Raw genomic sequence first — 24,726 nt, 5'->3', positions numbered from 1 at the left:
TTGATTTGAACATTGAGAAGAGGGTGTGACATAATGAGTCTTAGCTCTGTGCAACTAAAAGTTGAAGATTGATTGATGGGTGGACGTCATGATATTATTGGTTGAAATCTATGTAAGCAAACTTCATATTTTGTTTTACAGGAAGAAAACATAATTGGATTTTAATATAAGAATACAAAGAAATTGATTTTTTTGGCATATATTGTTAAATTGGTGCACGATATGACCGGGGATGTCATCTAAAAGGGTTAAAAAGGCATTTAATCTCAATTTTCATATTTTTGACAATTTGCTTGTGTTAGCAAATGTGGTTCTCTCGCTTCTTGTTGTCGAGGTTCATCAACGAGACTGTTCAATTAAATAAATACCTACAACTATGTGAGCCACAGTTTGGTACAGTTACATGATGTGATGCATTAAATGGCTTTAGTTAGAAACATTAAACCAGACCTCTAGTCGACACAACATGATGGGTTTGTTCTGTATGAACAGGATGTGTTACACTTACTCTCCTTTTTTTCCCCCTGTTTGTTGTTGTTGTTGTTGTTGTCTGTCCTGTTAATGTTTTCTTGTTGAATTGGAATAAATGTATAAATAAGTGTTAGATGAAACAGGGTTCTGTGTGTTAGTGCTGTTGAAGAGTGTGATTCATCTGAGTGTGCTCCACTCCAGTAACACGTGTACCCGCAGCCTGAGCACCTGAAAAGCACAAGTGCATTTGTTATCAAGAGACACAGAGATACATTATGCTGAAGATTAGATCATTGTTGTTGAGTTCATACTGGCATCGTCTATTCAAACATCAGTTCTAACATCTAATTCAAAATATATAATCAAAGCATCAGTAACACATGTATAATATATAATAATATGTCCATCTTTCACAGTCGTTCTTACTTAATTTTTTGTTTATGAGCACTAAAAATGGTTATTTAAATATTTCCAAAAGCATTTCAAAGAACTCACTCATTTTTCTGTAGTGATGACATACATTACAATGCCACTATAATGTCCCACTAGCAGTCTTAAGTACACTAAAGCCAGTATTTACAACACAGTTACAATACTGATGCAAAAGTATGACAACTACTACACCACAAACAAAACCCCCGTCACAGAGAACAATGATCTCAGCCTTAATAAATAACTCTAACTGGCAGAAATAACAACAATCTTAGGGACTTTTACAGATAATTTCCTAAATGAGACTCATTTTTAAGAAATGCTGAATGTGCTTGTATCATCATCCATCACATTTAACCTCCTGTTGACCTTGCTGCTCACTTCCTCCTGGTCTGTAACCAGCTCGTTGCTCTCATGAGATGAATCCTTCATCACGCTGTAATACATCGGCACACGGTACTCGGCCGCTTTCTCTTTGTGTTGGTAGTTGCACTTGCAGAGCTTTTTGAACGCGACGCGAAACTTCTGCGACATGAGGTTGTAGATGATAGGGTTGATGGCACTGTTGGTGTAGATGCACATCCGGCAGAAGAGCAGGAACCATGTGTTGTGGTAAGGAGGGTCGATGAAGGAGTTGACCACCACCAGTGTTCGGTAAGGCATCCACAGCAAGGCGAAAAGGACGACCACCACAGCCAGCATCTTAGTTATCTGTTGTTGCACCACAGAAAAAAAGATCGAGGAGCAAGGGAATGAGGAACAGAATGTAATTATGTGACAATAATGAGGAACTGTACAATTATCGTTAAGTTAACACACATGCTGCATGCCGTGACTCATTGTCAGTGTAATAGATGTTGTAATAACATGACTAAGTTCACGGTCATGTTTCTAAGTATATTTCTAAGTATATTTCTAAGTATACTCGCAGTCTATACTTAGAAACAGCAGTGCTTTGAGCTAAATGCTAACGTCAGCATGCTCACAATGACAATGCTAATATGCTGATGTTAAGCAGGTTTAATAGGGCGGCAACTAACGATTCTTTCAATTGTCAGTTTATCTGCCAATCAATTTCTTGAATAATGCCCGTTATAGTTTCTTAAAGCTCAAGGCGACGGCTGCAAATGTCTTGTAAACTGGCAAAAGTGCGAAATCCAAAGATATTCAGTTTACTATCATGTTTGGCTCAGAAAAGCTTCAAATTATCACACTTCAGAAGCTGCAACCACTGAACATTTAAGCGAATACTAAAATGAGTATTTGAGTATCATAGTATATAATAGTTGAAGATACATTTTCTGTCAATTGACTAATTGTTGCAGCTCTGGTTGTGTGTGAGTGTGTTAGCATGCATTTCATTTGCTAATTAGTACTAAACTTCCTACAGGAATGTTATTTTTTGGTCTTAAACCAACGTTTTGGACAAGTAACTTTGACTTGATGATGGCACTAGATGGAAAAGTGGAAGGAAGTTATTACAGTTCATCCTGGGGGGAACATGACTGTCAGAACCAAATTTCATGGCAATCCATTTACATTTAATAGTTGTTACTCAAAACCATAAATGTCAACCTCATGGTGGCTCTGGAGGAAACGTCAGGGGATCACCAAAATCAGTAGGATCCATCCTCTGGGCACCATGAATGTCTACAAATGTCATATCAATCCATCTAATGGTCGTCGAGATTTTTCACTCTGGACCAAAGTGGCGGACCAACTGACCGATTGTACCATCTACACAGCTGTGTGCCTAAAATAAGATGTTTGTTTTCCAGTGTTGTACCTGTTTCCTTGCAGAGACTGCACCCTTATTGGCCTTGTTAGTACTGTTGGAGTGACCCTGGTGAACCGACCCTCCTCCGTCTCTGTCGTTGAGATGAGAGGGCAGAGGGCTCATGAACAAAATCCTGGCGATGAGCCCGTACAGCACAGTTGCCACAACGAGCGGGATCACATAGAACAAAGTGAAGTCCAGGAAGTAGATTGGCATGTAAAGGCTCCTGGAGACACGGTAGCCACAGGTAACCACCACTCCATTGGTATAGACGGTTTCATCTGTGTCCACTAAAAAGAACCACATGATGCAGTAGAGCGAGGTGAACACCCAGACTCCAGCTATGATCCTCTTGGCGCGGGAAACGGTACATATGAACTGTGCCTTTATGGAGTGACAAATAGCGATGTATCGTTCGATGGTGAACGCTGTGATGGAGCAGGACGACACATTGATGCCCAGGTACTGAAGGTAAGTTATACACAAGCATCCTGTGTAGCCGTAAATCCAGAAGGCGACAACATCAGAGATATTAGGCAGCCCCGCAGCCAGGAGCACAATGAGGTCTGCGACAGCCAGGCTAACGAGGTAGCAGTTAGTCGGGGTCACCATGTGTTTAGTGCGCAGCACAACCAGCACCACCATGATATTCCCAGCAATCCCAACTCCACAGATGAGCATGGTCAAAAATATTGTTATGACCTGCTCTTCAAGAGGGTTCAAAGGTATTTGTGTCAGATTTACAAGCTTAGTGACATCCTGAAAGATGGTTGTGTTGTTCTCCATTGTGCTAAAGTCCAGTGGCCACAATTCAGTTGATCTTCAGGGGCACAAACATGAATCCTAGAGACAGAAATAGAGGGAAACAATAGTTGGGTACTGTACTGTAATTGGGGTGTGGAGGGTGTCTGAATCTTATATTTCACTTTTTGAAAAAGCAACACCCTTCCCCTACAGTAGTTCATACAACTAGTTTCACTATTAATAACTGAAAAAGGCCAAGCATAAAGAATTTGAGATGTAATCGAATGTAAAACTTAATATATTAATGAGATAATAATTTTCACAATAGACACCAATATGCACATTAGAAGTGAAATTAGCAAATTATAAATAATAACTTCATTTATGTAGCAGCTTTAAAAATCACAATATTACAAAGTGCTTTAACAGTAAAGCATCTCTTGAGCATTAAAAGACTATAAAGTGAAATCTGGTACACGCAGAAACAGAAACAGACAAAAAAAAAAAATCCTGCATCATGGAGACATCAGCTAAAACCAGGATCATGCTGAATGATAAGTGTGTTTCAAAAAGACATTTGAAAGAGACTCAGCGAGCCTGATCTCCTCAGGCAAGTTGTTCCAGAGCCTCAGAGCCCTGACAGCAGAAGCACAGTATATTCCAACAACTCTATGTTTTAGAATAAAGAGATACTAAATAAAAAGGCTCAACTTGAATGATAAAATAGGCCAACTTTATATGATGCATAACTTTTTCTTTCTTTCTTTCTGTAATGATGCAGACTAAAGTGAGGGGGGGGGAATGACTGCCAGAAGAGATCAAATTTAATCATTAATATCCATAAAGATCCACATACAGTGTACTCTGTGTTTCTCATAGCTGACATATTGGTTGTATCAGTTCACTGTGGTGGGAATAAAACCCTGTTTATTGCCCTCTGCAAAAAGTGCACCTTAAGGACCAAATGCACACACCAAAGCCCTCATTTGACTTTCAATTTTTTTTATGTTGCAAGGAAAGGGTGAAATATAAATTTAGGGTGAGTGGAAATTAAAGACAATCCCCTGGTCTTCCAAAAATGGTCAAACTATCTTCCCTTCAGAAAAGAGGAAAAACCACATCACCCTCCCCCTTTTCTGACCTCCTCCCCTAATCATTTTTTGTACAACCCCTTAGTCAAAGTATTTTACATGTGGCCTGTGACAAAGACTAAGCGGAAATAAATTAAACATTAAACATTTACAGTTGATTCAAATCAATAAAAATAGAAGTGTGGGAGACTAAATAGATATTTTGAAGAGAAGGAAACGGGCAGCTTACCATCGTTTGCAAAGGCAGCGCTCACTCTGACATGGTAGCAGTGCTCAGGTGCAATCAACCAAGAAACACAGATGACTGCTTAGTCCTCCTCCAGTGCTGCTGTAGCCATCCACATCTGTCTCTCTCTCGCTCTCCCTCTCTATTTTTCCCAGTGCAACCCTCCCTCTCACATCACACACCATTACATCCACAGTGCAACACACCTCCTCATGCAGCCACCAACTTAAAAATCAATTCCACCTCCCCAATCCAGGCTCAGAATGTCATGTCAAGGCACTGTGACCATGGCTGTAACCATAAACCCTGCAATTATTGAAAGAGCAGAGGCGGTAGCCGGCAATTCAACACATCCACTGCAGTGATTGGCTATTGAATTGAAATGACACTAATTATGAAGTAAACTTTTTTTTTTTTGCCACCAGCAGACATAATTTAGTTAACACTTCATCTTATGGGAAAGGGCAAATTAGCAGCTTTGGATTCTGTGGTTTTGCACAGACTCAAGAGTGTCGAATTAGAATTTTTTTCTGTCTCCTGAGGGAAAAAGAGGAACACATGATAAGATTCTTGCTATTCCTGTGAGGCATGTCTGGGAAAGCTTTCACAGCTCATGGTAATCTGACTGTGTGGTAGATTTCGATGCCGTTACAGCCTTGTACTCCCCCGTCTAAGCCTCTAGTCAAACTGATCGTCCACAAAATCTGTTTCTCAGAACTAAGAAAATATTTTCTAAAAAAACAATTTAGAGTTTAGAAAGCTGTTTTGTTCTCTATCTGTGGACAGGACTGTCAGTATGAATGCTAATGCACGACAGATGCTTCCATTTTAATAGAAGAATATTTCTCAGTCGCAGAACATTCAGTCCACCGAGGCGTCCTCTAATGAACAGATAATAGCTTCACAGCAGAATGCAGAATAGTTTTTCTTCAAATAATTGTCTGATTGAACCGCTGCATGCTAAGAAGTCTGTCCCACACTTGTATTATTTCATGCTGTCTGAATCTGAGTTTGGCCAAAAAAAAGCTGCCGCTGTGTAGAAAAAAAGTCTGTGCAGAAAAAATTAGCAGAACTTTTTATCTTGTATGTCTTCATTTTTATTTACACTTTGAAAACAATCATCCTGTTCAGCGCATTTTCACTGAGTCAATTACAGAGCTGTCACACACACAGTATGCAAAACACTGATGTGAGAATTCATAGTAACAAAAAAATATATGAATAATTTATCATTTCTGGACCAACAACAGTGTGTCATCTTCACACAGGCTGCTGAGTTTTGAGACAGCCATCAAGTGGACAAAAAGTCAGGATCAAAAATAGATGACAAATAGATATTCTATTATTATTCCGGCATTAGGTCTTAAAATAAACTCTCAAAACCTCATGGGAATTTTAAGCAGGAGCTTTCTGACGAAATGCAAAGGACTTTCTCAGGAGGAAGTGAAGAAGGATGTGATTCTTTTTTGTAAGGGCCACTGACTTAAATAGGCTGGTGAAATATTAGATGTGTGCATGAAACAGATTCATTTAATCTATTAAAGTTATCTAGGCCATTATAGTATTTAAAAAAATACTCTGTGATCTCTGTCCTTGTCTCTCCAAAGCGCCATAGTGGCATCTAGTGGGGCTGAGGGGTAAAAAAAAAAACAAGAAACAATAGGAGGAAAAACAAAACCGCACACACAATACAGAGACACATACTGTAAATAAGTGCTCTGTGACCTTTGTGGGGGAAAAAAAAAGTCACCAAGTGAGTTTATGACAAATAAGGTGGATGCAATGCGAGCAGACGTGGTTGAGCATCTACATAAACCACAACATGTCTAAGTGTGAGCGCCTTGGAGATAGGCAGTCGAGTGGTGGCATGCTCGCAGAAGAAAGGTGTTATGACAGTGACTCACACACAGGATGCTCTGGCTTCAGATTATGTTTTATCAAAATTGAAACTCAGCATAAAAGCCCTGAATGATGAGACATTAACCTGAAAGAAGAACCAAGAGCCAGTTGTCAGATTTGATGATTTGATTTGACTTGCTAAATTTAATTCAGTTCCTTAGAAAAGGTTCAACTTCTTTGAGTTTCTGTTGTCATCCTGAATGGCTTCCTTACTCCTCTAAAAAAAGACAAAAAAAAAAAATGTTGTTGTTTTGGCCTACTGCTCTTGTTCCATCTCAACATGTAAGGCAATCTCTCGCCTGTCCTTCAGATGTGGTTATTATTAGAAATAAGCAAAGACTGTGGCGCTCTGATAGCCAAATGGTTGCATGTCATACACCTCTCTCTGTCTTCCTTTTCTGTGTCTCCCCCCATCATCAACCGTCAAATAAAGGTCAAACGCTCCCACTTCCTCCCCCGTCTGTTGTTTCAAGGTCTGTCTTAAAACAACAGACAGGTGTCCAAATGAACAGTCAAGTAGATATCTGTCAACGTTACCATCTTTTTTAGTGTCAAAGTCCCTTTTTTGTTATTGTACTTCCACTGCAGCTCAAAAGACTGTAAATATGGCAGATATCAACTTAATATGACTAACTATGACTAAAATATGACTGCTGAAGCCTCATATAAGCTTCAGATAAACTTTTAAATGCATTTCTGTTTGGACACTTTGGCCCCTATCACTTATATTGTAAGTACGCTACAGGGCGCTACAGGAGAAGTCACGGGATCACCAAAGTCATTAGGATTCATCATCTGGAAATCATGAATGTCTGTACAAAATTTTCAAGTAAATGTTGAGATACGTCTTTCTCTAAATCAGTGAAATCTTTGACCTGTTGGTGGTCCTACTTGTAAGGTCACAAGGACTCTTCGTCTGGGGACAAACATGTCTATAGATGTTTTTAATGGCAATGGATCGAATATTTGTTGAGATGTTGTAGCCTGGACTGACTGGCCTACAGACCAACATTGCCACCTCTTAGAGGCACACATGTGGCTAAAAACATTACCAGAAAAATCAGACAAACTGCACTGTAAAGTGAAGCTCACTGACAGGCAACCTCAACAGGCACAGTCCCTTCTTGCTCTTCTCTATTCTGCTTTGCTTCTATTTTCCTCATCAAGTAAGCCGTTCTCCTCTCCTCCTGCTTTTTGAAAAAGGATGCAGAGATTTTCCTGCGCAGCCGTCTGGCGTAGACCTCAAGGAACACCAGAGAGTAGCTCATCAGCCACAGACATCCCAGCAGGAGTGTCACTCCCAGGTTTGGAGCTGAAGTTGTCACATCACAGAGCGAAGGCTCGGGGCTGAAGGTCCACCTGTACTCTTTGTGGAAGTTTGTCAGCTCGTGTGTGACGCAGGATTGTGGGATAATACAAAATGCAGGCGGAAACATCTGAACCTATAAGGAGATAAAAAGGAGAATGAACACATGAAAACCCTAACAGCGAGGTAGCAAATACTGTAGGTACGGTGCTGTGCTGTCTTACCTTATAACTGACATTTATGCTGGCAGATGTAGATGGAAAGTCTCGAAGCCACGGCAAAATCATCTGAACTATATGATACACAACATGATCCAGAGCAACTATTACAGTTATTGCAATGAAGTATAATGTTACCACAACCAGTGATATGAAACAAGAAGTACATTCCTGAGTGGTTATTTTACAGTTTGTGGGACAAGTTTTATTTTTAGCTCGCCTTTTGTTGCCATCATGAGTTGTTTTTTGCAGGAGCTCTTTAGGGACGTAGCCATTATCAAACTGGACTGATGTCAGATACGATTTCAAGTAGCGTGCAGACTCAAAGATTAGTAAGGCAACAAAAATGGCAGCAAGAATTCGGTTTGATAGCAGTTTGTAGTCTTTTAGCAGGTTCCTGGCATGTGAGAAGTTGACTTCTATCTGCCCAATCAACCTCATAAATGTGCTTTTGACTTTTGACACTTCTGACTCAACATCTGTGAAATGATGCAACTTCTCTAATTTAGTAACAATGTCCTGTCTCACTTTGATGGTTTCTTCAAAAAGGTCTCGCTTTGCTTTGTTCAAAGGTTCAGATGAGTTCAATAAAGTCTTTGTAAAACCCTCAGCGGTGCACTTCAGGATGCGTACAACCGCCCCTACGTTAACAGTAATATTAGGAATAACGTTCAACAGTAAAATCATAACAGAGGCTGAGATGATGAGCTTACGCCCCTGTCTGGTACAGACTGTGGGCAGAATCATGGTCAGCACACAGCGCAGGGGGTGACACAGGAACGAGACCAGAAACATGGCCACGCTGTAGATGCAGGCGGTCTGGATAGATGCATCATGGTCGTATCTCAGTGTCTTGGACAGCCAGTGGTGAAGCAGGCCTCCAGTAACAATGGTGAGCGTGAAACACAGAGACAGCAGAGTCAGGACGTCTCTGCCGGCTGGTGAAGGTGCAGAGTAAACATCCCAAAGGTAAGGCAGGATGGATTTTAGTACCTGTCTGTTCCTGAGGAGAAAAAAAACAAAATTAAAGGAAGAGTTTGAGTTATATTCGCTTTCTTGCTGAGAATTAGATGAGAAGATCGATACCATTCTTACGTCTGCACGCTAAATATGAAGCTACAGTAAGCAGCCAATTAGCTTATTTTAGGATTAAGGCTGGAATCAGGGAGCCTGGCTTTGTCCAAAGATCCCAAAATCTGCCTACCTACACCTCTAATGATGTGTTCAGACAGAGTAAATTTGCACCTTGTGTCATTTGCTCAAGTGTAACCGCTGGACCGTTTGTGTGTATTTGCCACAATCGGCCAATTACCAAATAACTAGCTAGTTTATCAACTGTAAACAAGCTAGCAACAGACTGTGTCTGTTTGTTTGACAATGCTAACATAACATAACTTCCCTCCAGACTCTGATCTTTTCCCTTTCGTCCCTGTATATTTATGAGGTTAATTCAAAGTCCTCCACGATACGGATGAATTTTTCACTGAAATTGGAACATTTTCAACTCGCGCAGACATATCCTTGTGTCAATTCGCACCACTCAGTATCCATCTTTGGATACTGGATCCAAAGATGGCGTCCCGTTCATTTCAATGAAAGTTGCTCAGTGGCACATGAAGCCAAAAAATTGGCTGTAAAGAAATTATGTTATGAAATTATGATGTTGCTCACGCTTCCTGTTTGTTGGGCTCGGTTTGTTGAGCATGCTCACTAGAGACTTCCGCTTGGCCGAATTGGCTAACTTCCTGTTGGCTCCTTGCTCACTTGAATGGGATAAAATAATTAAATTGTGCGGCTCAAATGGATCAAATTCTGATAATAAAACAAGCCATTTTGCAGGGGATATGATGCTAAAAAAATGTGTTCGCCATTTTACAGCTGCCCCTTTTCCAATGATTGTGTGTGGATGCTTTTGAGGCCAGTGTTCATCACATAACAGACCTGAAAGTTGAAATTACACGGTTTGGCGACTATGCCAATTTGGCTTCACTTCTGGCACTCTTCCTGAGACCTTGTTCTGAATCATATACTGTATATAATAATAATATGGTCTGTATATAATATACAGTCTATGGTCTGAAAGTCTCCACTGGTTGCCTGGCAATTTCACTGACAACGAGACCCCAGGAAGTCACCACTCTTTGCTAAGAAATATTTCAACACATAAACTCCCATAACAACACAACTTGTTGTTTTTACATTTCTTTGTACAATTGAGCAAACAAACTGTAACGTGTTAATCAGTGAGCAGTGCTGGTAGGCAGATTTTGTTTCCTTTGGACAGAGCCAGGCTAGCTGGTACCTTCTGCCAGTCTTTATGCTAAGCTAAGCTAATCGTTCTGGCTTCAATTTAATATTTAACGACAAACAGAGTGGCATTGATCTTCTTATTTAACTCTCTGCAAGAAATATTAAGCAAATTTCCCTAAATTTCAAACTGTTCCCTTTTCTGTCCACCTGGTGAATGTAAGTCTAATATTCATTTTGTTTTAGCTCAGTTTTTGGTCTCTACTGACTCCTGAGAGAAATATCTGGCTCTTTAGCTGCTAAACGCGCCACTATGTTCACCAGCTAGTCATGTCTGCTCTCTGCTTAGTGCTGAGCAGGTAGTGTGCAGTGGATTTTTAGAGCTCTTTTTTTCTTAAAATAGCTGCCTGCTGAGTCCAAAAATGACACTGTGAGGGCAATGAGAGTGAACCAAAACAGTACATTTGCAGAGCTAAACATTGTGATGAAATTTGCTCCATAAAGCCAAGGGGAGCTGCAGAGTCTCTGATAATTCTCTGTCACATTACACATTGTCATTTGATACATTGTTATTATTAAAAATATCGGTTATGCCACTTTAAGTGTGAAGATAGAGCCAGGAGGTGATTAGCTTAGCCTAGCATAAAATCTGCACTCAGTGGGAAACAGCTAGCCTACTATCTTCTCTAAATCTTACTAATTAAAACATTGTGTGTTTAATTCAAGCACAAAGCGAAATGTATGAATGATAATTGGGGGTTTTGAGGACAGTTACATGCTGTAACTTTTTCTTAACAAACATCAGATTTCCGCCCATCACTTCTGTGTAGTTTCGCCATTGTTTGACAAGTTACAGTGCACAAATCCCAGTGAAACTACAAATGGTTATTTTTATTAATTCACTCTCATCAAGACAGAGAATAAATGTATTTCCCAAAATGTTGAACAATTCCTTTAACCTCTCAAAATGAAAAACTCAATAGAGGATCAGTTTTCCAAAAGATCATCTGACTACTGTCAGCCACAATAATAAAGTGCAACAGATTTTTAACTTAACATCTCTTTTAAGTCTGTACTGTTAAGTGTAATTTTACAGAATAATACAGCAATTTTCAATGATGTAGGCCTATTCTGGATAAATTTACAAGTAAAATACTTTATGTATATAAAACACATTAAGTTAAATAATTATAGGATTATAATTATAGGATATGAAGACAGATAATCAGTTTTAATTTATAACATCCTTTAGGAAGTCACTGGATCATTTTGGTTCAATTAAAAATGCAGAAAACTAAAGATAATTACAACTCTTACCTGAGAGGGATAATAACCTTCTCTGTGATGAACTTCATTGTGTCTATGAAATTATGATCTTTAGGATAAACAGGTTTGGGAAGTGAAGTGAGGACTGTGCAAATTAAAAGAGGAACTTCCTTGAACAGTCACTGTCATGTTGAAGTTTGTGGCTCGCCTACAAGCTCCCTCGTGGGAAAGACTCTTCTATCAACCATACATGACACAAGATCATATGTAGAGGAATGACACAGGCACACACTCATAATGTGACACAGGTCACACCAACCCAAGTGCGGTTTTGGAGTACCAGTAGGATATTGAAGTGTGGCGTGATTTGTGGTCTTTGTTTCAGTCAGCAATGAAACTGTGATGATGTATATGCCAGTGTGATCACACTCAGTTTATTGAATTGTACAGCATGAAAATGAAAGGACACCTTCACACATCACTGATGTTCGCCTGCATTCAGGCTCATTACTGAACTGTTTCTGTTCTATGTTTCGACACAAGAATATAAAAATGACTGCTGCACTTTTTTCAAACAATTAACAAGCTGAAAAAAGAGATTTGTTGTTGTTGTATCAGGATAGAAATTAACAAAACAAACATAAATCAATGTTAGAGCCTCACAGAATATCAAACATTTCTTAGACACTCTCTCAACACAACACACCACACTATATCTCTACAAGTCATGTGTAGTGGTAAAAGATATGTGAATAAAAAAAAAATCTCATGTGTCACCAGAGAGAAAATTAAGTTTCAGTTCTGATTAATACAAAAATGCATATGCCAAATATCTGAATAATAAATATTTTTAATCTGTCTAGATTCTCAAAAAGCAAAAATATAAATCAGCTTTGGTTCAAATTGTAGTTTTCAAAGGTGTTTGTGTTGTGCACACAGCTCGCTACATCCTGTCACAGTCTGTGGGTTTTGGTTGAGTTCTCAGTTTTATAGTTTGGCATTAAAATGCTACAGGATGATTTGCAATGACCCTGCTAACACTGAGTAACCACCGCAGCCTTGCACAAGTTAACCATTGTTGTCGGCCTTGTGACTTCAGACAGTTTACAACACCAAACAAACATTGTAAGGACTTTATGACCTATGTACTCTTTGTGTGTGCAGGAGACAAAATGTGTTAAAATGTGTGTTAAACCTGCAGCAGCTAATCACAACCTGAGGACTGAGGGTTGAATTTGGTTGTTTCTATTAAAATCAAAAACACGATTTAGCTGTTTTTATAGATTCTGATGCAAAAAAAAGTCCTTCTCTTAACAATAAACCTGCTTTGTGCGCTCATTAGAAGCGAATATGGAAACTACATGCAACTAAATTATCATAATACAAACTCAAACAATTTATTTGAGGTGTAACAGCAGCTATATGAATGCAAATCACTTTGTAACAAAAATTTACACATTCATTAGTCAAGATTCATACTCTAATATAGAAAAGATTTAAAATACTGTTCATGTGTCAAAGCTTTGGCCACTAAACATGCGCCATATCATACATAAACAAGTAACATGATCTCTTATTGATTTCAACCAAAAATATATTTTTTTAAAGGATTATTCACCGAGGTCTCTTTCATTCTTCCAGCAGAGGTCAGCCTAGTAGCATCAACACAAACAGCACATGCTGCAGTCTGACAGCAGTTTCTCAATATATATATTAAAAAAAACAAAACTTTGCAGAGCTCGAGCTGTTGCAGTTGCTGTTGTTGTTGAGGTTAAATGTCTCACCTGACCAGTTTTAAGAAGGCAGAGAGTAACAAAATGCAACTTGTAACTTAAAACTTGAAGTGTGTCAAAATTAATAGCTCACAGCATGAAATATTGACACTCAAGAGCCTAAAAAGACACTTAAATTAATCATTAATCGGGTAACAGCTGAGGCTCCCAGAGTGCTCTGACATTTTAGTGACACAGAGTAGACGTCTACAGACAGACTTTTGTCCCTGTTTAGTGTTAAATCTTTATACAATCTCCTGAAACTTCCTCTGTGCTCATTCGGAGAGTGATCAGAGAGTAGCGTTGAGCGACTGAACAGATGAGAGATGCACATCAGTAACAACAGCCGACTTGTTGAAGGGTTGAGCCCATTCTGGATACGTGTTCAAGTTAAACATGGCGACGCCCCACGTGTTCATCGCCAGAGAGACTGATAGGATGCCCAGGACATTCATGACACAGCCAGTCTTCACCTGAGGGGACAGGGTTAGAAAACAAAAACAAACAACGATGGGTGACGAACTGTAATTTATGCATAATATGCTTTAAGTGCTGATGAAAAGATCTTACCATGTCTTTGACCATGAGATGCCCGGATGCAAAGGCAATGGAGTTGGGTGGTGTAGAGACTGGCAGCATGAAGGCGTACGAACATCCTACAGTTGCAGGTATCATGAAGTACAGAGGGTTCACTGAGATATGAATAGCCTACAGAAACAAACATAAAGACCAAAAAAATGTCAGGATAGAACATAAATATTCCAGTTGCACTGGTAACAGACTTTTTAAAACCACTTTTGTTGGGGCCATTACTACAAATGTTACTGTATATGGACAAGTGTTGTTTAAACAGACAAACTTTATATTCTAGTCAAGACCTTAAGATCTCCAAAGATACTAAATATGATGGGCTCAGCCACAGGGGAAATATTGATCTTATGTGTGGTTTGACGTAACGGTGCCACCGTGAAAATAATAGGTTGTGTATTGTAACAAGACTAAGAGTCTGCCGCCATGCTAGCAGCTCTGTGAGGCTGTACTTGTGCACAGTGGTGCTTTGAGCTAAATGCTAACGTCAACACACTAACATGTTCACAGTCACAATGCTGACATTAGTAGACACAATATTTTCCATGTTCACCATCTTAGTTTACTAGCACTAAACACAAAGAAAAAGGGTGATTTTACAAATCAAAGTCTGTTTACAAGTGTTGGGGAGTGCTGCTATTACACATGTGAAACAGTCGTATAAAGCCTTTTGTGTCTGCAGAGAAAGCTTTGTGAAATCTGATAAACTGCCTCAAATGATCTCAGTTGAGTCAGTTTCAGTTGCGGCTGAAGACTGCAAGTTTGGAAATGAGAAACATTTGTGGGTGTGGAATCAGAGAAAAGTGTGGTTACCAGACCTCTGTAGCCTGATCCTCATCTCTGCTAGAGGCTAGTAGCTCAGTGTTATATTAGCAGCTACTAGCACCACAGACCCCATTTTTCTCAGACTAAACTGTCTAAAAATGAAAATGCATGGAATAAAAAAGATCAATTTTGATATTTTCTTTTAAAAAACCGCCCATTGTGAGTCCATCAAAGCTGTAGGTGTGAGGTAAGGTGAGGTAACGGGAAGTTAGATAAGGGAAATTAGTGTGCAACAGTTGCAAGGTTGCAAAGTATTAGGTAGAGAAAAAGAAAAAATATTTATCAGTATCAAACAAAGTAGAGAACAATCAACTACAATATCAATAACAATAGCAAATGTGCAATCTGTGCAGTGGTCAGGTCCATAAGTAAATAAATTGACTAAACTAAAATTTAATATAATAAAAACTACTGTATATATCAGAAAGTTCCATGGTGAAAGTAAAGTGTCCAATGACTAGTCCCAGAACGGAGTATAATCCCACATCATGGTAATGGTAATCCAATCACTAAGAAACCAAGGTCACTGCCATCAGTCTATCAGCGGGAGGTAGATGAGTTACGAAGATTAATGGCCACCAGCAGGAAAGATTTCCTGTGGTGTTCCTTGCTGCACTGAGGTGGTATCGGTCTGTTACTGAAGGCGCTCTTGTGCATGACGGAGTGGGTGAGAGTGTACAATGCTAAATCGGTGGAGTACTCTTTCCTCTCTTTTACATAACAGTATCACCAAGAGACTATGGTCCAATACAAGCACTTAGTAAGTGCATTGAACAAATCAATGATTGGATGTGCCAGAATTTTCTTCAGTTAAACAAAGACGAAACTGAAGTAATTGTTTTTTGGAGCCAAGGAAGAACGTTTAAAAGTCAGCACTCAGCTTCAATCAATAATGTTAAAAACTACAAACCGAGCCAGAAATCTTGGTGTAATCATGGACATAGACCTGAATTTCAACAGCCACATTAAGACAATTACAAAGTCAGCCTACTATCACCTGAAGAATATATCAAGGATTAAAGGACTTATGTCTCAGCAGGTTTTGGAAAAACTTGTCCTGCATTTATTTTCAGTAGACTTGACTATTGTAACGCTGTCTTCACAGGTCTCTCTAAAAAAATCGATCAGACAGCTACAGCTGATTCAGAGCACTGCTGCTCGAGTCCTCATTAAGACAAAGAAAGTGGATCATATAACTCCAGTTCTCAGATCTTTACACTGGTTTCCTGTCTGTCAAAGAATTGACTTTAAGATATTGCTGTTGGTTTATAAAGCACTGAATGGTTTAAATACATTTCTGATCTGCTGCTACATTATGAACCATCTAGACCTCTCAGGTTGTCTGGGACAGGTCTGCTTTCTGTCCCCAGAGTAAAAACTAAACATGGTGAAGCAGCGTTCAGTTTTTATGCTCCACATATCTGGAACAATCTACAAACCGAAAACTAGATAGTAGATCTGGTGCAACTCTCAGTTCTTTCCAATCGCAGCTGAAGACTTTCCTGTTTGCGGCTGCCTTTCATTAAACCACATTGAGGGTTAATATTTTACACTGCACTGTTACTTTCATTCTCTTGTTTTATCTGTCTTATTCCCTTTTTAGCTTCTTTTTATTTCCAAACTTAACACTTTTTAATTGTTTTTATATGTCTTTTTACTTGTGTTGTTTTTATATTCTGTTTTAATGCCTTTTATGCTCTATGTAAAGCACTTTGAAGTGCCTCATTGTTGAAATGTGCTATACAAATAAACTTGCCTTGCCTTGCCTTTAAAGCTGAGGCTGAAGAGAATGTCATTAGTTTTACAGTTATTTGGTCATAAACCAAAGTTTTTGGGAAAAAAAAGAATTGAGCTGATGATGGCACTAGATGGAAGGGGATCACCAAAGTTATTACAATTCATCCTGAGGGTGAAATAGATGTTTATACCAAACATTATGGTAATTTATCCAAGAGTTGTTGAGATATTTCACTTAAAACCACAGATGTCAACCTCATGGTGGCCCTACATGAAAAGTCAGATGATCACTACAGTCATTGGACCTCATCCTCTGGGGACCACGAATGTCTCATGACAATCTATCCAAGAACTGTAGAGATATTTCAGTCTGGACCAAAGTGGTGAACCAACAGATTGCAACAGATTGGTTTAATCTGTCCAGATCCATCTCTGAGATTTCTTCCTTCACTCCAATACAGTGGAGGAGCTTTTATTTCTTTGATAGTGCTCATGGCATTAGAAAAAGACATTCAGAAATTTAGAAAAATAAAAATCTCCTTTCAGATATGACTCCGTAACTACACATGAAACACAGTCAATGGTTTTCATAGAGACTATTTCTGCGGTTGAGAGTAGTTCAAATATGAACCTTTGAAACCAAAACCTGCATGGCTATATACAATATGTAATGATATGTAATACCACTACACATAAGTGAAAAAATATGTTCTTCTGTAATTCTGTAACTCTTTAAGAGAAATCATGAGTGTTTGTAGTTCAATGCGTTTAAAGTTTTGAACGAGAGTCACCAAACCTCCCTATACATCCTGTAAACGATTCTCTGACTGAGTACTTTGCAGTATAAGCACAATTGCAAAGTACAAAAATTCCAGATAATGATTACTGACAATAGCAGTTAATGTCCAACAAGCTGGAAACGTAACAGCATCTATTGCAAGAGTTTAACAAGCCTACTAAGCCTTTCACTAACATTAAGGTGGAGGTCAGCGACAAATCATGTTCCCTGTCCAGTTCACGAGTTTCCAGTGCTTCATCTTATAACTTTTTTTTGGTCTACCTGACTGTCATCTTCATCAGCAGCTTCATTACAGCTATATTATCTTGAACACCAGTCTTACCAGTTCAGCAATGACGGGTAAAAATATGATAATGGTGGCAGTGTTGCTGGCGAATTCAGTGAAACAGGCCAAGAAGGCTGTGATCAAAATCACAGCTGCAGCAGGAGGGACTTCGGCCAAAGGCTGGAGGTGGCCTCCGATCCAGGAGGCGAGTCCAGATTCCTGCCAAACGCCACAAGATCGAGGTCAAAGATCAAATCACAACATAATAAAGCAAAGTGGAGGGCAGAACCACACTGAGCGGAGCAGAGCAGAGCAGCACTGAGCAAACAGGAGAGAGGGAAGACATGATTTATTACACAGACTAATGACATGTAAACCTTTACACCTATGAGCAATTTAACAAACTACGAACAAACTAAACTTTGAAAATCCCCTCCAAACATGCTTTAAAACATATAAAATACTCTGCTTTAAATAATAATGTGTGTCTGACATGGTTTTCCCATAAAACTGTTCCGTTAAACTGCTAAAAAAAAAATCTTCAATAAAATCCAGTATCTATGAATATGCTGATATTGTTCATTTCAAAAGTTTAACCGCTGGATATAAGATGTCTCCAAACTAATTATGATTTCACAAAATCATCTCCTAAAAAACACCTGTTAAACGCAGATTTAAATTGAGCACAGAGAAACTTTCTCCCTTTAGCAGATAAACATAAAAAGAGCCTTTTAAGTGTCAAACTGCACATACGTTACTCTGCACAGTGAAGCTCAAACATGTGATGTAACAATAAGCAAAACACATTTTTGAGTGAAGGGGGACTTTAAGAAACATGAGAGCACATGTAAACCCAACGACCCTGACGTCGTTACGCACACAGGTTTATGACCAGCATCTTTACCTCACAAGCTTTGGCCATAGCGAAGCCACCTCCGAGCAACAGGATGATATTCCAGGGAACAGAGTCCTGAGCTTTCTTCCATGATAAGAGAGGGACGTACGGAGTATTTGAAGCTGAGGAAAAATATGGGAAGAAACAATAAAGAACTAGGTTTTAATTGAATAATTTGATATAATATGTGGTAAAATATAATTTCAGATAAAGCTGTGATGTTGTGGCAATTGGACATTTAAAAATCTTTGGATATGTTTTACAAGCACAATGTTTCCCACAACATCAAAAGTGACTGCAGATAATGTTCGAAGAATGTTATCAGTTAAACTTTAACCTTATAAACAATGTCTCTTTTACTTCCTGCACATACAGTAGATGCATTTTACAGTTTAGGTAATCTTTAATCAATAGCTAATTTAATTCTCAACAGAACAACATAAATATGAGTTACAACACAAAAATAGAAAATCTAAAATTCACCTACATTGAGAGGGACAAGTGAACCCCATGATTTGCTTTTTTTTTTGTTTTTGCTTGTGTCCAGTGGTTTATTTGACCAGCTGAACATAATATACACAATCTCACACACGTGTCTCCAACACACTCAAAACACGTGCATACAGTCGTGAGCATGCCCACACACACACACACACACACACACACACACACACACACACACACACACATACGCACAAACAAAAACCCCAAAGTGTGGTGACATAGTTTCCAGAGATTATTCTAATCACAGAAACAGAGAAACTATAGTCTCACATCCAGACGGGAAATTTACTCAGACTCCCTAATCTACAATATTAACATTCCTCAGCTTATTTCCAGTATTTTGCAAATGCTGTGCAGAGAAAGACATAAATATCATTAATTATTTCTCAAATACTTGGTCATCGATATTAACTTTTGACTTGATGCAACCTCCATAAAAAAGCTGCTAACTGTCTCTTTGATGGATGATATGCTCACATTGTTCCTTTTTATGGAACTTTACATGTGACAAATCTTATCATTCTTGTTTATTCATGGTGTCAGTATACTACCAATCATACATTTTCGATTTATAGATTCAAATGTTAATCAGAGTGAGTATTATTTCTTGGAAACTAAATGCATTCCTTTACAGGTTGGTTGTTTAAGAGCTCACTGACCTTGAGGGTCGAACCACCAGCTAAGAGAGGGTTTCTGTGAGGGGAAGAAGAACAATATAGACACGATGATCACACCTGTGACTGCGTCTGACACGTACCTGCAGGACAACAAGAGGTGATGATAATGAACAAAAAAAAAAAGATCATTAACAGGCATCTAAATGGGTAGATTCTGTGATCATTTCCAAACAGAAAAGTTATTATCACAAGCAAACAATGGCATGTTTTCTTACCCTTTTTTAAAAAACACAGACCATCCAGTGACAAATTTGGGATCCCTCGTGAACAGGAGAACGGCAAACAGTATAAAAAAGAAAGCGATGGATCCCTCTGCAAAACTGAAATTGAGCATGTACAGTTAAAGTCAAACGATCTGCCAAAGAAATGTACTAATTCACCCACTTTCGCATGAGATTTGAAGACATACACGAGTCCTCACTTTATGGGCCCTAGTTTTCTGTAATCTTCCTCTATGAGAGCCTTGGCTCTGGCCTCTGCCTGGGCTCGTCGGTCATGTTTCTTGAAGCACAATCTGCATAAAATTTAAAAAAAAAAGATAGAAATAGAAAGAGTAAGATAGTTTGGAAACTGTGTGACATGGATTTTAAGAACTGAAAGAAGAGTATTAGTCCATATCTCTAAAGAAAAACAAAAGACAATAAAATGTCGCTCCAATTCAATTAAAACCACAATCATGACGTTTTGGTTTTTAAAAGCTGTGTTTGCAGGGTGGCGAAGCTTTTCATGGCAGTAATATCAATAGACGTATCAATTTAACATGAGTGACTAAAATGTAATACTCTCTGTAATAAGCAAATGACACGACAATACCGTGTATTCAATCCCCCGAAGAGAAACGAGATCCATATCCATCCCAAAAACAGGAAGAGAAGCATGAGCGGGAAAGCGAATGCAAACCAGGAGCCAAAATTGATGAGGTCACAGTCTGGAAAATAGCTATGAAACAAAAGAGTTGATTTTAAACAGCTGAAAAGGATTGTTTTTTTTTTGTGTGAGAAAGACTCAGTGTTCTGTTTGAATGCTAAGCACAAAAATAAAAAAGTTACCTTTTCAGCTGTCCAATCAGGATGAGGTTAGGCGCCGTGCCCGTCAGCGTGGCGGTCCCTCCAATACTGGCTGCGTAAGGAATACAGATCAAAAATCCTTTCCACACCTTCAGCTGATACTGCGACTCAGATCGGATCTCCTCAGCTGTCCTCACGTCACCCTGCTCCATCCCATCCACCCTTTAGAGTTTTTAAGAGACTTATCGTTATTTTATATGAACAGAGGATTATTACATAAACCACACCAGCGTTTGGAGGAGATAAACATGGGATTGTGTAAGCCAAAAACCAATATGATAGTTTCACTTTAGGAAATACAGTTACAATATTCACATTCTTGCTGAGAGTTAGACAAGAAGACTGATACCACACTCATGTCTGTCCTTAAAATATGAAACTACTGCCAACAGGCTTAGCTTAGCACAAAGACTGGAAACAGGGGAGAACAGCTAGCCCGGCTCTGTCGCAAGGTAACAAAATGTGCCCAAAAACACCTCTAAAGCTCACTAATTACCACATTATATCTTGTTTGTTTAATCCTTAACAAAAACAAAGTGTTAAAATGACAAGTTTTATGGGGGTTTATGTGCCAGATTATTTCTTGGATTTTGGTAGCTTCAGACAGACCCGGGTTAGCTGTTTCCCCCTGTTGCCAGTCTTTATGCAAAACGGTCTACTTGCTGTAGTCTTATATTTACTGGTCAAATATGAGAGTGATATTTACCTTCTTATCTAACTCTGGGCTGGAAAGAGTTAGATGCTGAAGGATGTAAAGTATGGTGTCAAAAGATCGCACTGTTCTTCTTACCCGTCTATTGACAGTATTTGTTTTTCCGTGGGCACTGAGGGCAGTGAATGCAACTTGACAGTAGACTGACCTGAAATAGATTGATGAGAAGCAAAGAGTTGATAAACTAGAAAACGGTAATCCAGTCAATCCAGAATCCTTAATCAATTACTACATAAATATTGACTAACTTTGTGTCTGAGAACTCGGAGTAAAAACTGTACAAAGTTCGTATCTTAGATTACATATTAAAAGCTCACGCAGACAAGGTCAGAAAAATATAACAACCATCTTCACTGTCTGTGGACACATTTGACAGTAAACCTAAACCCATATTAATTGATTTTTTGGTCACTTGGGGGCAGCAGAACAAACTGTACCACAACACCGACAATGAAGTTGTTTGCAATCAGTTGCTTATTTCCACATCCAGCAGATATGGAGCAACATTATTGTTCATTTGGAGTTTTGTTTCTGGACACTTGATGAATATTAGCCCAGTATTCACTCTCCTTTTAGCTCTGTTTTGGTCTCCACCATCTCCTGAGGGGGAATATCTGGCTGTTTTGCAGCTAAATGCTCCACTATGTTTCCCAGATGGTCGCTAACTTTGTCTGTCCGCTGTTCAGTGGTGGACAGGTAGCGTACAGTGGGTTTATTTGAGATCTTTTGGTGAAAACAGCCACCCGCTGCGATGAGAGTGGTGACAGTTACAGTTAAGTGAGCTGAAAGATGCTAAAATGCTCTGTAGAGCCGGGTGCAACAGGTGACACCTTTCACATTATACATGAAATAGTTCAATACTGATCAGTTGTCAGTAAAAGCATAAGAATATGCAACATACCATTAACAATATCACTCTCAGAGTTCTCTGTGGCCTTGCAATTTTGTTTCAGGGTCTCCAGATCTCCAAACAGACTCTCCAAGATGGCGTTGGCAATAGGGAGCATCATGGCTGTTGTCGCTGTGTTGCTGAGCCACATGGACAGGAAGGACGAGGTCATCATCATTCCCAGTATGAGCCTGGAAAAAATAATTCAATCCACAATCTCAAGTCAGTAACAATAATCTGAATCATGGCTGCTGACTTGGAAGAAAGTCTTTTTGGAATAAGGAACATTCTCACAATGATAAGGCTGATGTTATTCTGTATCTTCAACAATTGTCAACAGATCCTGTGAAAAGACTAAAATCAGCAATGTATTAGTCTTTTTCTAAATATTTCTGACTTCCCCTTCCAATTTTTTAAGTCTGTCTTAAAACAACAGTCAGGAGCCCAAATGAACAATGGAGGTGATGGGGGCCAAAACCCACAGTCCTTCTGTGCAAAAATGTATTTAAAAGTTTATCTGAAGCTAATATGAAGCTTCAGCTGTCCAAGTTAATCAAATCAAGTAGATATCTTTCAACGTTACAGTCTTTTTAGTGCCAAAGTTCCTCTTTTTGTTATTATACTTCCACTGCAGCTGAACAGGGAAACACAAAGAGGGAATTTGATGCCAAAAAGACTGTAAATGTGGCAGATATCCACTTGATATGACTAACTCAGACTGCTGAAGCCTCATATTAGTGTCAGATCAACTTTTAAACGCATTTTTGGACACACTGTGGATTTTGGGCTCCATCACTTACATTAAAAGCGCATTTGAAAGGGATCTTTTAATAGCCAGTATGAACAGGAGGAATGATTACAGTGAGGAAAACCTCTTTCAGTGTTCATATGGACACCTAACTATTGTTTTAAGACAGACTTGAAAAGTTGTGAACTCCTTTAAGCCCTTGGCCCATGAAGACTAAAGATGTACACTTTTTAAAGAGAGTCACAAATATATACATCAATAGTTTTCAGCAAACTTGACTCTAACAGGAGTCAATAGTGCCTTTGTTCGGGACTATTTTCATTTGTGTGCAAGTCTAGCCCCTTTGATTAAGGAAAAACTCCCCCCAAAAAACTTTAACACAGAAAAAAATGGAAGAAACTCCAGGAAGAGTATCAGAGGAGGGATTCTTCTTCCAGGACAGACAGATGTGCATTATTGTGTGTACAGAATAGACAAAGATAACAAAATTACAGTATGGAAAACAGGATAGCAAAAGGAGGGCGATGGTAATGAAGGAAAATGTCACCCAATGCAACGATATGGCTCATTGATGTGTTTTTTTAATTTCTTTGGGCAACAATGGAGCTCTATGGCACAGAGGAATAAGATATATGAGGATTGTTGATCATAAGATTGTTGGTTATGAGCTTTTCATGGTCAATAACAGCAAAAAAATATAGACTCATCCTTTAAATGCCCATCCAGTAAAGATATTTTCTCACCAGGCTGGTTTTACTCCGACAATAGTGAGGACCTTTAGGGCTATTCTGCGATGGAGTCCCCACTCCTCAATGGATGACGCCATCACAAGACCGCTGAGGAAGAGAAAGTTGGTTTCAAGGAAGTACTGAGGGCAGACTTTTTTGGACGGAAGAATTCCCAGTGTTGGAAAGAGGCAGACTGGAAGCATGGCGGTGACAGCCAGAGGAAGGGCCTCTGTGCACCAGTACATCGCCATCACCACCACCACATAAAGACATTTCCCTTCCTAAAAGAGAAACAGTACGGTTGTTAATTAATATTAGCTGACTTCAACATCAGGAGGAAGATGTCACACGCAGAAAGCAATCAAATTACAGAATTGTGTTTCACAGGTGGTGGATTAGTGATACAGCAGCCATTCAAAAATAAAATTTCTGTGTGTGTGCGTCAAAGAGAAAGAGAAAGCAGCCATGTGATCAGTGCACTGTGTGGCATAAATATAATGGCAAATAGTCGCTTAATATTTAATCTTTTAGACCGACATTCCTTCAGTTTCTCAGTCTAATGGTAGAATGTAATCAAACAAAAAACATTTTAATTTTGTTTAGTCAGTCTTGGAAAACTCTGGCACCCTGAGGCTTAATTAAAGCTGATTAGTGAGCTGTTCTTGATGAATGAAAACAAATAAAGTCATGGTTAAAGTAACTGAGAAATAAATAAATACACAAATCTCTTGCCTGTGCCCTTGTAATATGTTCTTAATAGGGAGAACAGTTTTAGCCTTTGTGTGATGAATCAAAGAAATTCATTTATTCATGGAAAATACACACGTGAAATCATATAGAGTA

At 38.9% G+C, this 24,726-nt stretch overlaps 3 protein-coding genes across 4 annotated transcripts; all 3 read right to left on the bottom strand.

Annotated features, from left to right (window-relative positions):
• Nucleotides 1-560: 560 nt before the first annotated feature.
• LOC121896182 (thyrotropin-releasing hormone receptor) lies at nt 561-3,466 on the bottom strand. 2 transcript variants are annotated; one of them, XM_042409914.1, is made up of 3 exons: nt 2,690-3,466; nt 1,273-1,614; nt 561-699 (listed from the first exon to the last, which is right to left on the bottom strand). In XM_042409914.1, the coding sequence occupies exons 1-3, from the start codon at nt 3,464-3,466 to the stop codon at nt 649-651; spliced, it is 1,170 nt and encodes a 389-aa protein (XP_042265848.1). In that variant the 3' UTR covers nt 561-648. The 2 variants fall into 2 exon arrangements, with proteins under 2 accessions (XP_042265848.1, XP_042265846.1); XM_042409912.1 differs by lacking the exon at nt 561-699 and having other exon boundaries at nt 867-1,614.
• Nucleotides 3,467-7,186: 3,720 nt separating this feature from the next.
• LOC121895724 (osteoclast stimulatory transmembrane protein) lies at nt 7,187-11,766 on the bottom strand. Its single transcript, XM_042409146.1, has 4 exons — nt 11,729-11,766; nt 9,836-9,919; nt 8,171-9,167; nt 7,187-8,082 (listed from the first exon to the last, which is right to left on the bottom strand). The coding sequence occupies exons 1-4, from the start codon at nt 11,764-11,766 to the stop codon at nt 7,729-7,731; spliced, it is 1,473 nt and encodes a 490-aa protein (XP_042265080.1). The 3' UTR covers nt 7,187-7,728.
• Nucleotides 11,767-13,049: 1,283 nt separating this feature from the next.
• Nucleotides 13,050-24,591, bottom strand: slc13a3 (solute carrier family 13 member 3). Its single transcript, XM_042409911.1, has 12 exons — nt 23,899-24,591; nt 22,420-22,598; nt 21,597-21,666; nt 20,789-20,968; nt 20,553-20,678; nt 20,161-20,253; nt 19,955-20,059; nt 19,722-19,819; nt 18,568-18,680; nt 17,721-17,882; nt 14,020-14,157; nt 13,050-13,922 (listed from the first exon to the last, which is right to left on the bottom strand). Exons 1-12 carry the CDS (start codon nt 24,132-24,134, stop codon nt 13,740-13,742), a joined length of 1,683 nt encoding a protein of 560 aa, XP_042265845.1. The 5' UTR covers nt 24,135-24,591; the 3' UTR covers nt 13,050-13,739.
• Between the last annotated feature and the right edge of the window lie 135 nt (nt 24,592-24,726).

This window comes from Thunnus maccoyii, chromosome 4, assembly GCF_910596095.1.
Source record: "Thunnus maccoyii chromosome 4, fThuMac1.1, whole genome shotgun sequence".
In the NCBI taxonomy this organism is placed as follows: Eukaryota; Metazoa; Chordata; class Actinopteri; order Scombriformes; family Scombridae; genus Thunnus; species Thunnus maccoyii.
The sequence above is the reverse complement of the archived record's forward strand: the minus strand, read 5'-3'. Positions and strand labels throughout refer to the sequence as shown.

What these genes read in the sequence shown, in the direction of transcription:
- LOC121895724 (XM_042409146.1), bottom strand. Translation starts at nt 11,766, where the DNA reads ATGAAGTTCATCACAGAGAAGGTTATTATCCCTCTCAG. An exon ending in GAGCCCAACAAACAGGAAGC is followed by an intron (nt 9,168 to 9,835) that starts GTGAGCAACATC and finishes TTTTCTCCTCAG; the next exon opens with GAACAGACAGGTACTAAAAT. An exon ending in GCATAAATGTCAGTTATAAG is followed by an intron (nt 8,083 to 8,170) that starts GTAAGACAGCAC and finishes ATCTCCTTATAG; the next exon opens with GTTCAGATGTTTCCGCCTGC.
- LOC121896182 (XM_042409912.1), bottom strand. Translation starts at nt 3,466, where the DNA reads ATGGAGAACAACACAACCATCTTTCAGGATGTCACTAAGCTTGTAAAT. An exon ending in CAGTCTCTGCAAGGAAACAG is followed by an intron (nt 1,615 to 2,689) that starts GTACAACACTGG and finishes GTGCAACAACAG; the next exon opens with ATAACTAAGATGCTGGCTGT.
- slc13a3 (XM_042409911.1), bottom strand. Translation starts at nt 24,134, where the DNA reads ATGGCGATGTACTGGTGCACAGAGGCCCTTCCTCTGGCTGTCACCGCC. An exon ending in TGAGAGTGATATTGTTAATG is followed by an intron (nt 21,667 to 22,419) that starts GTATGTTGCATA and finishes AATCTATTTCAG; the next exon opens with GTCAGTCTACTGTCAAGTTG. An exon ending in TCTGTGTTTTTTAAAAAAGG is followed by an intron (nt 19,820 to 19,954) that starts GTAAGAAAACAT and finishes GTTGTCCTGCAG; the next exon opens with GTACGTGTCAGACGCAGTCA.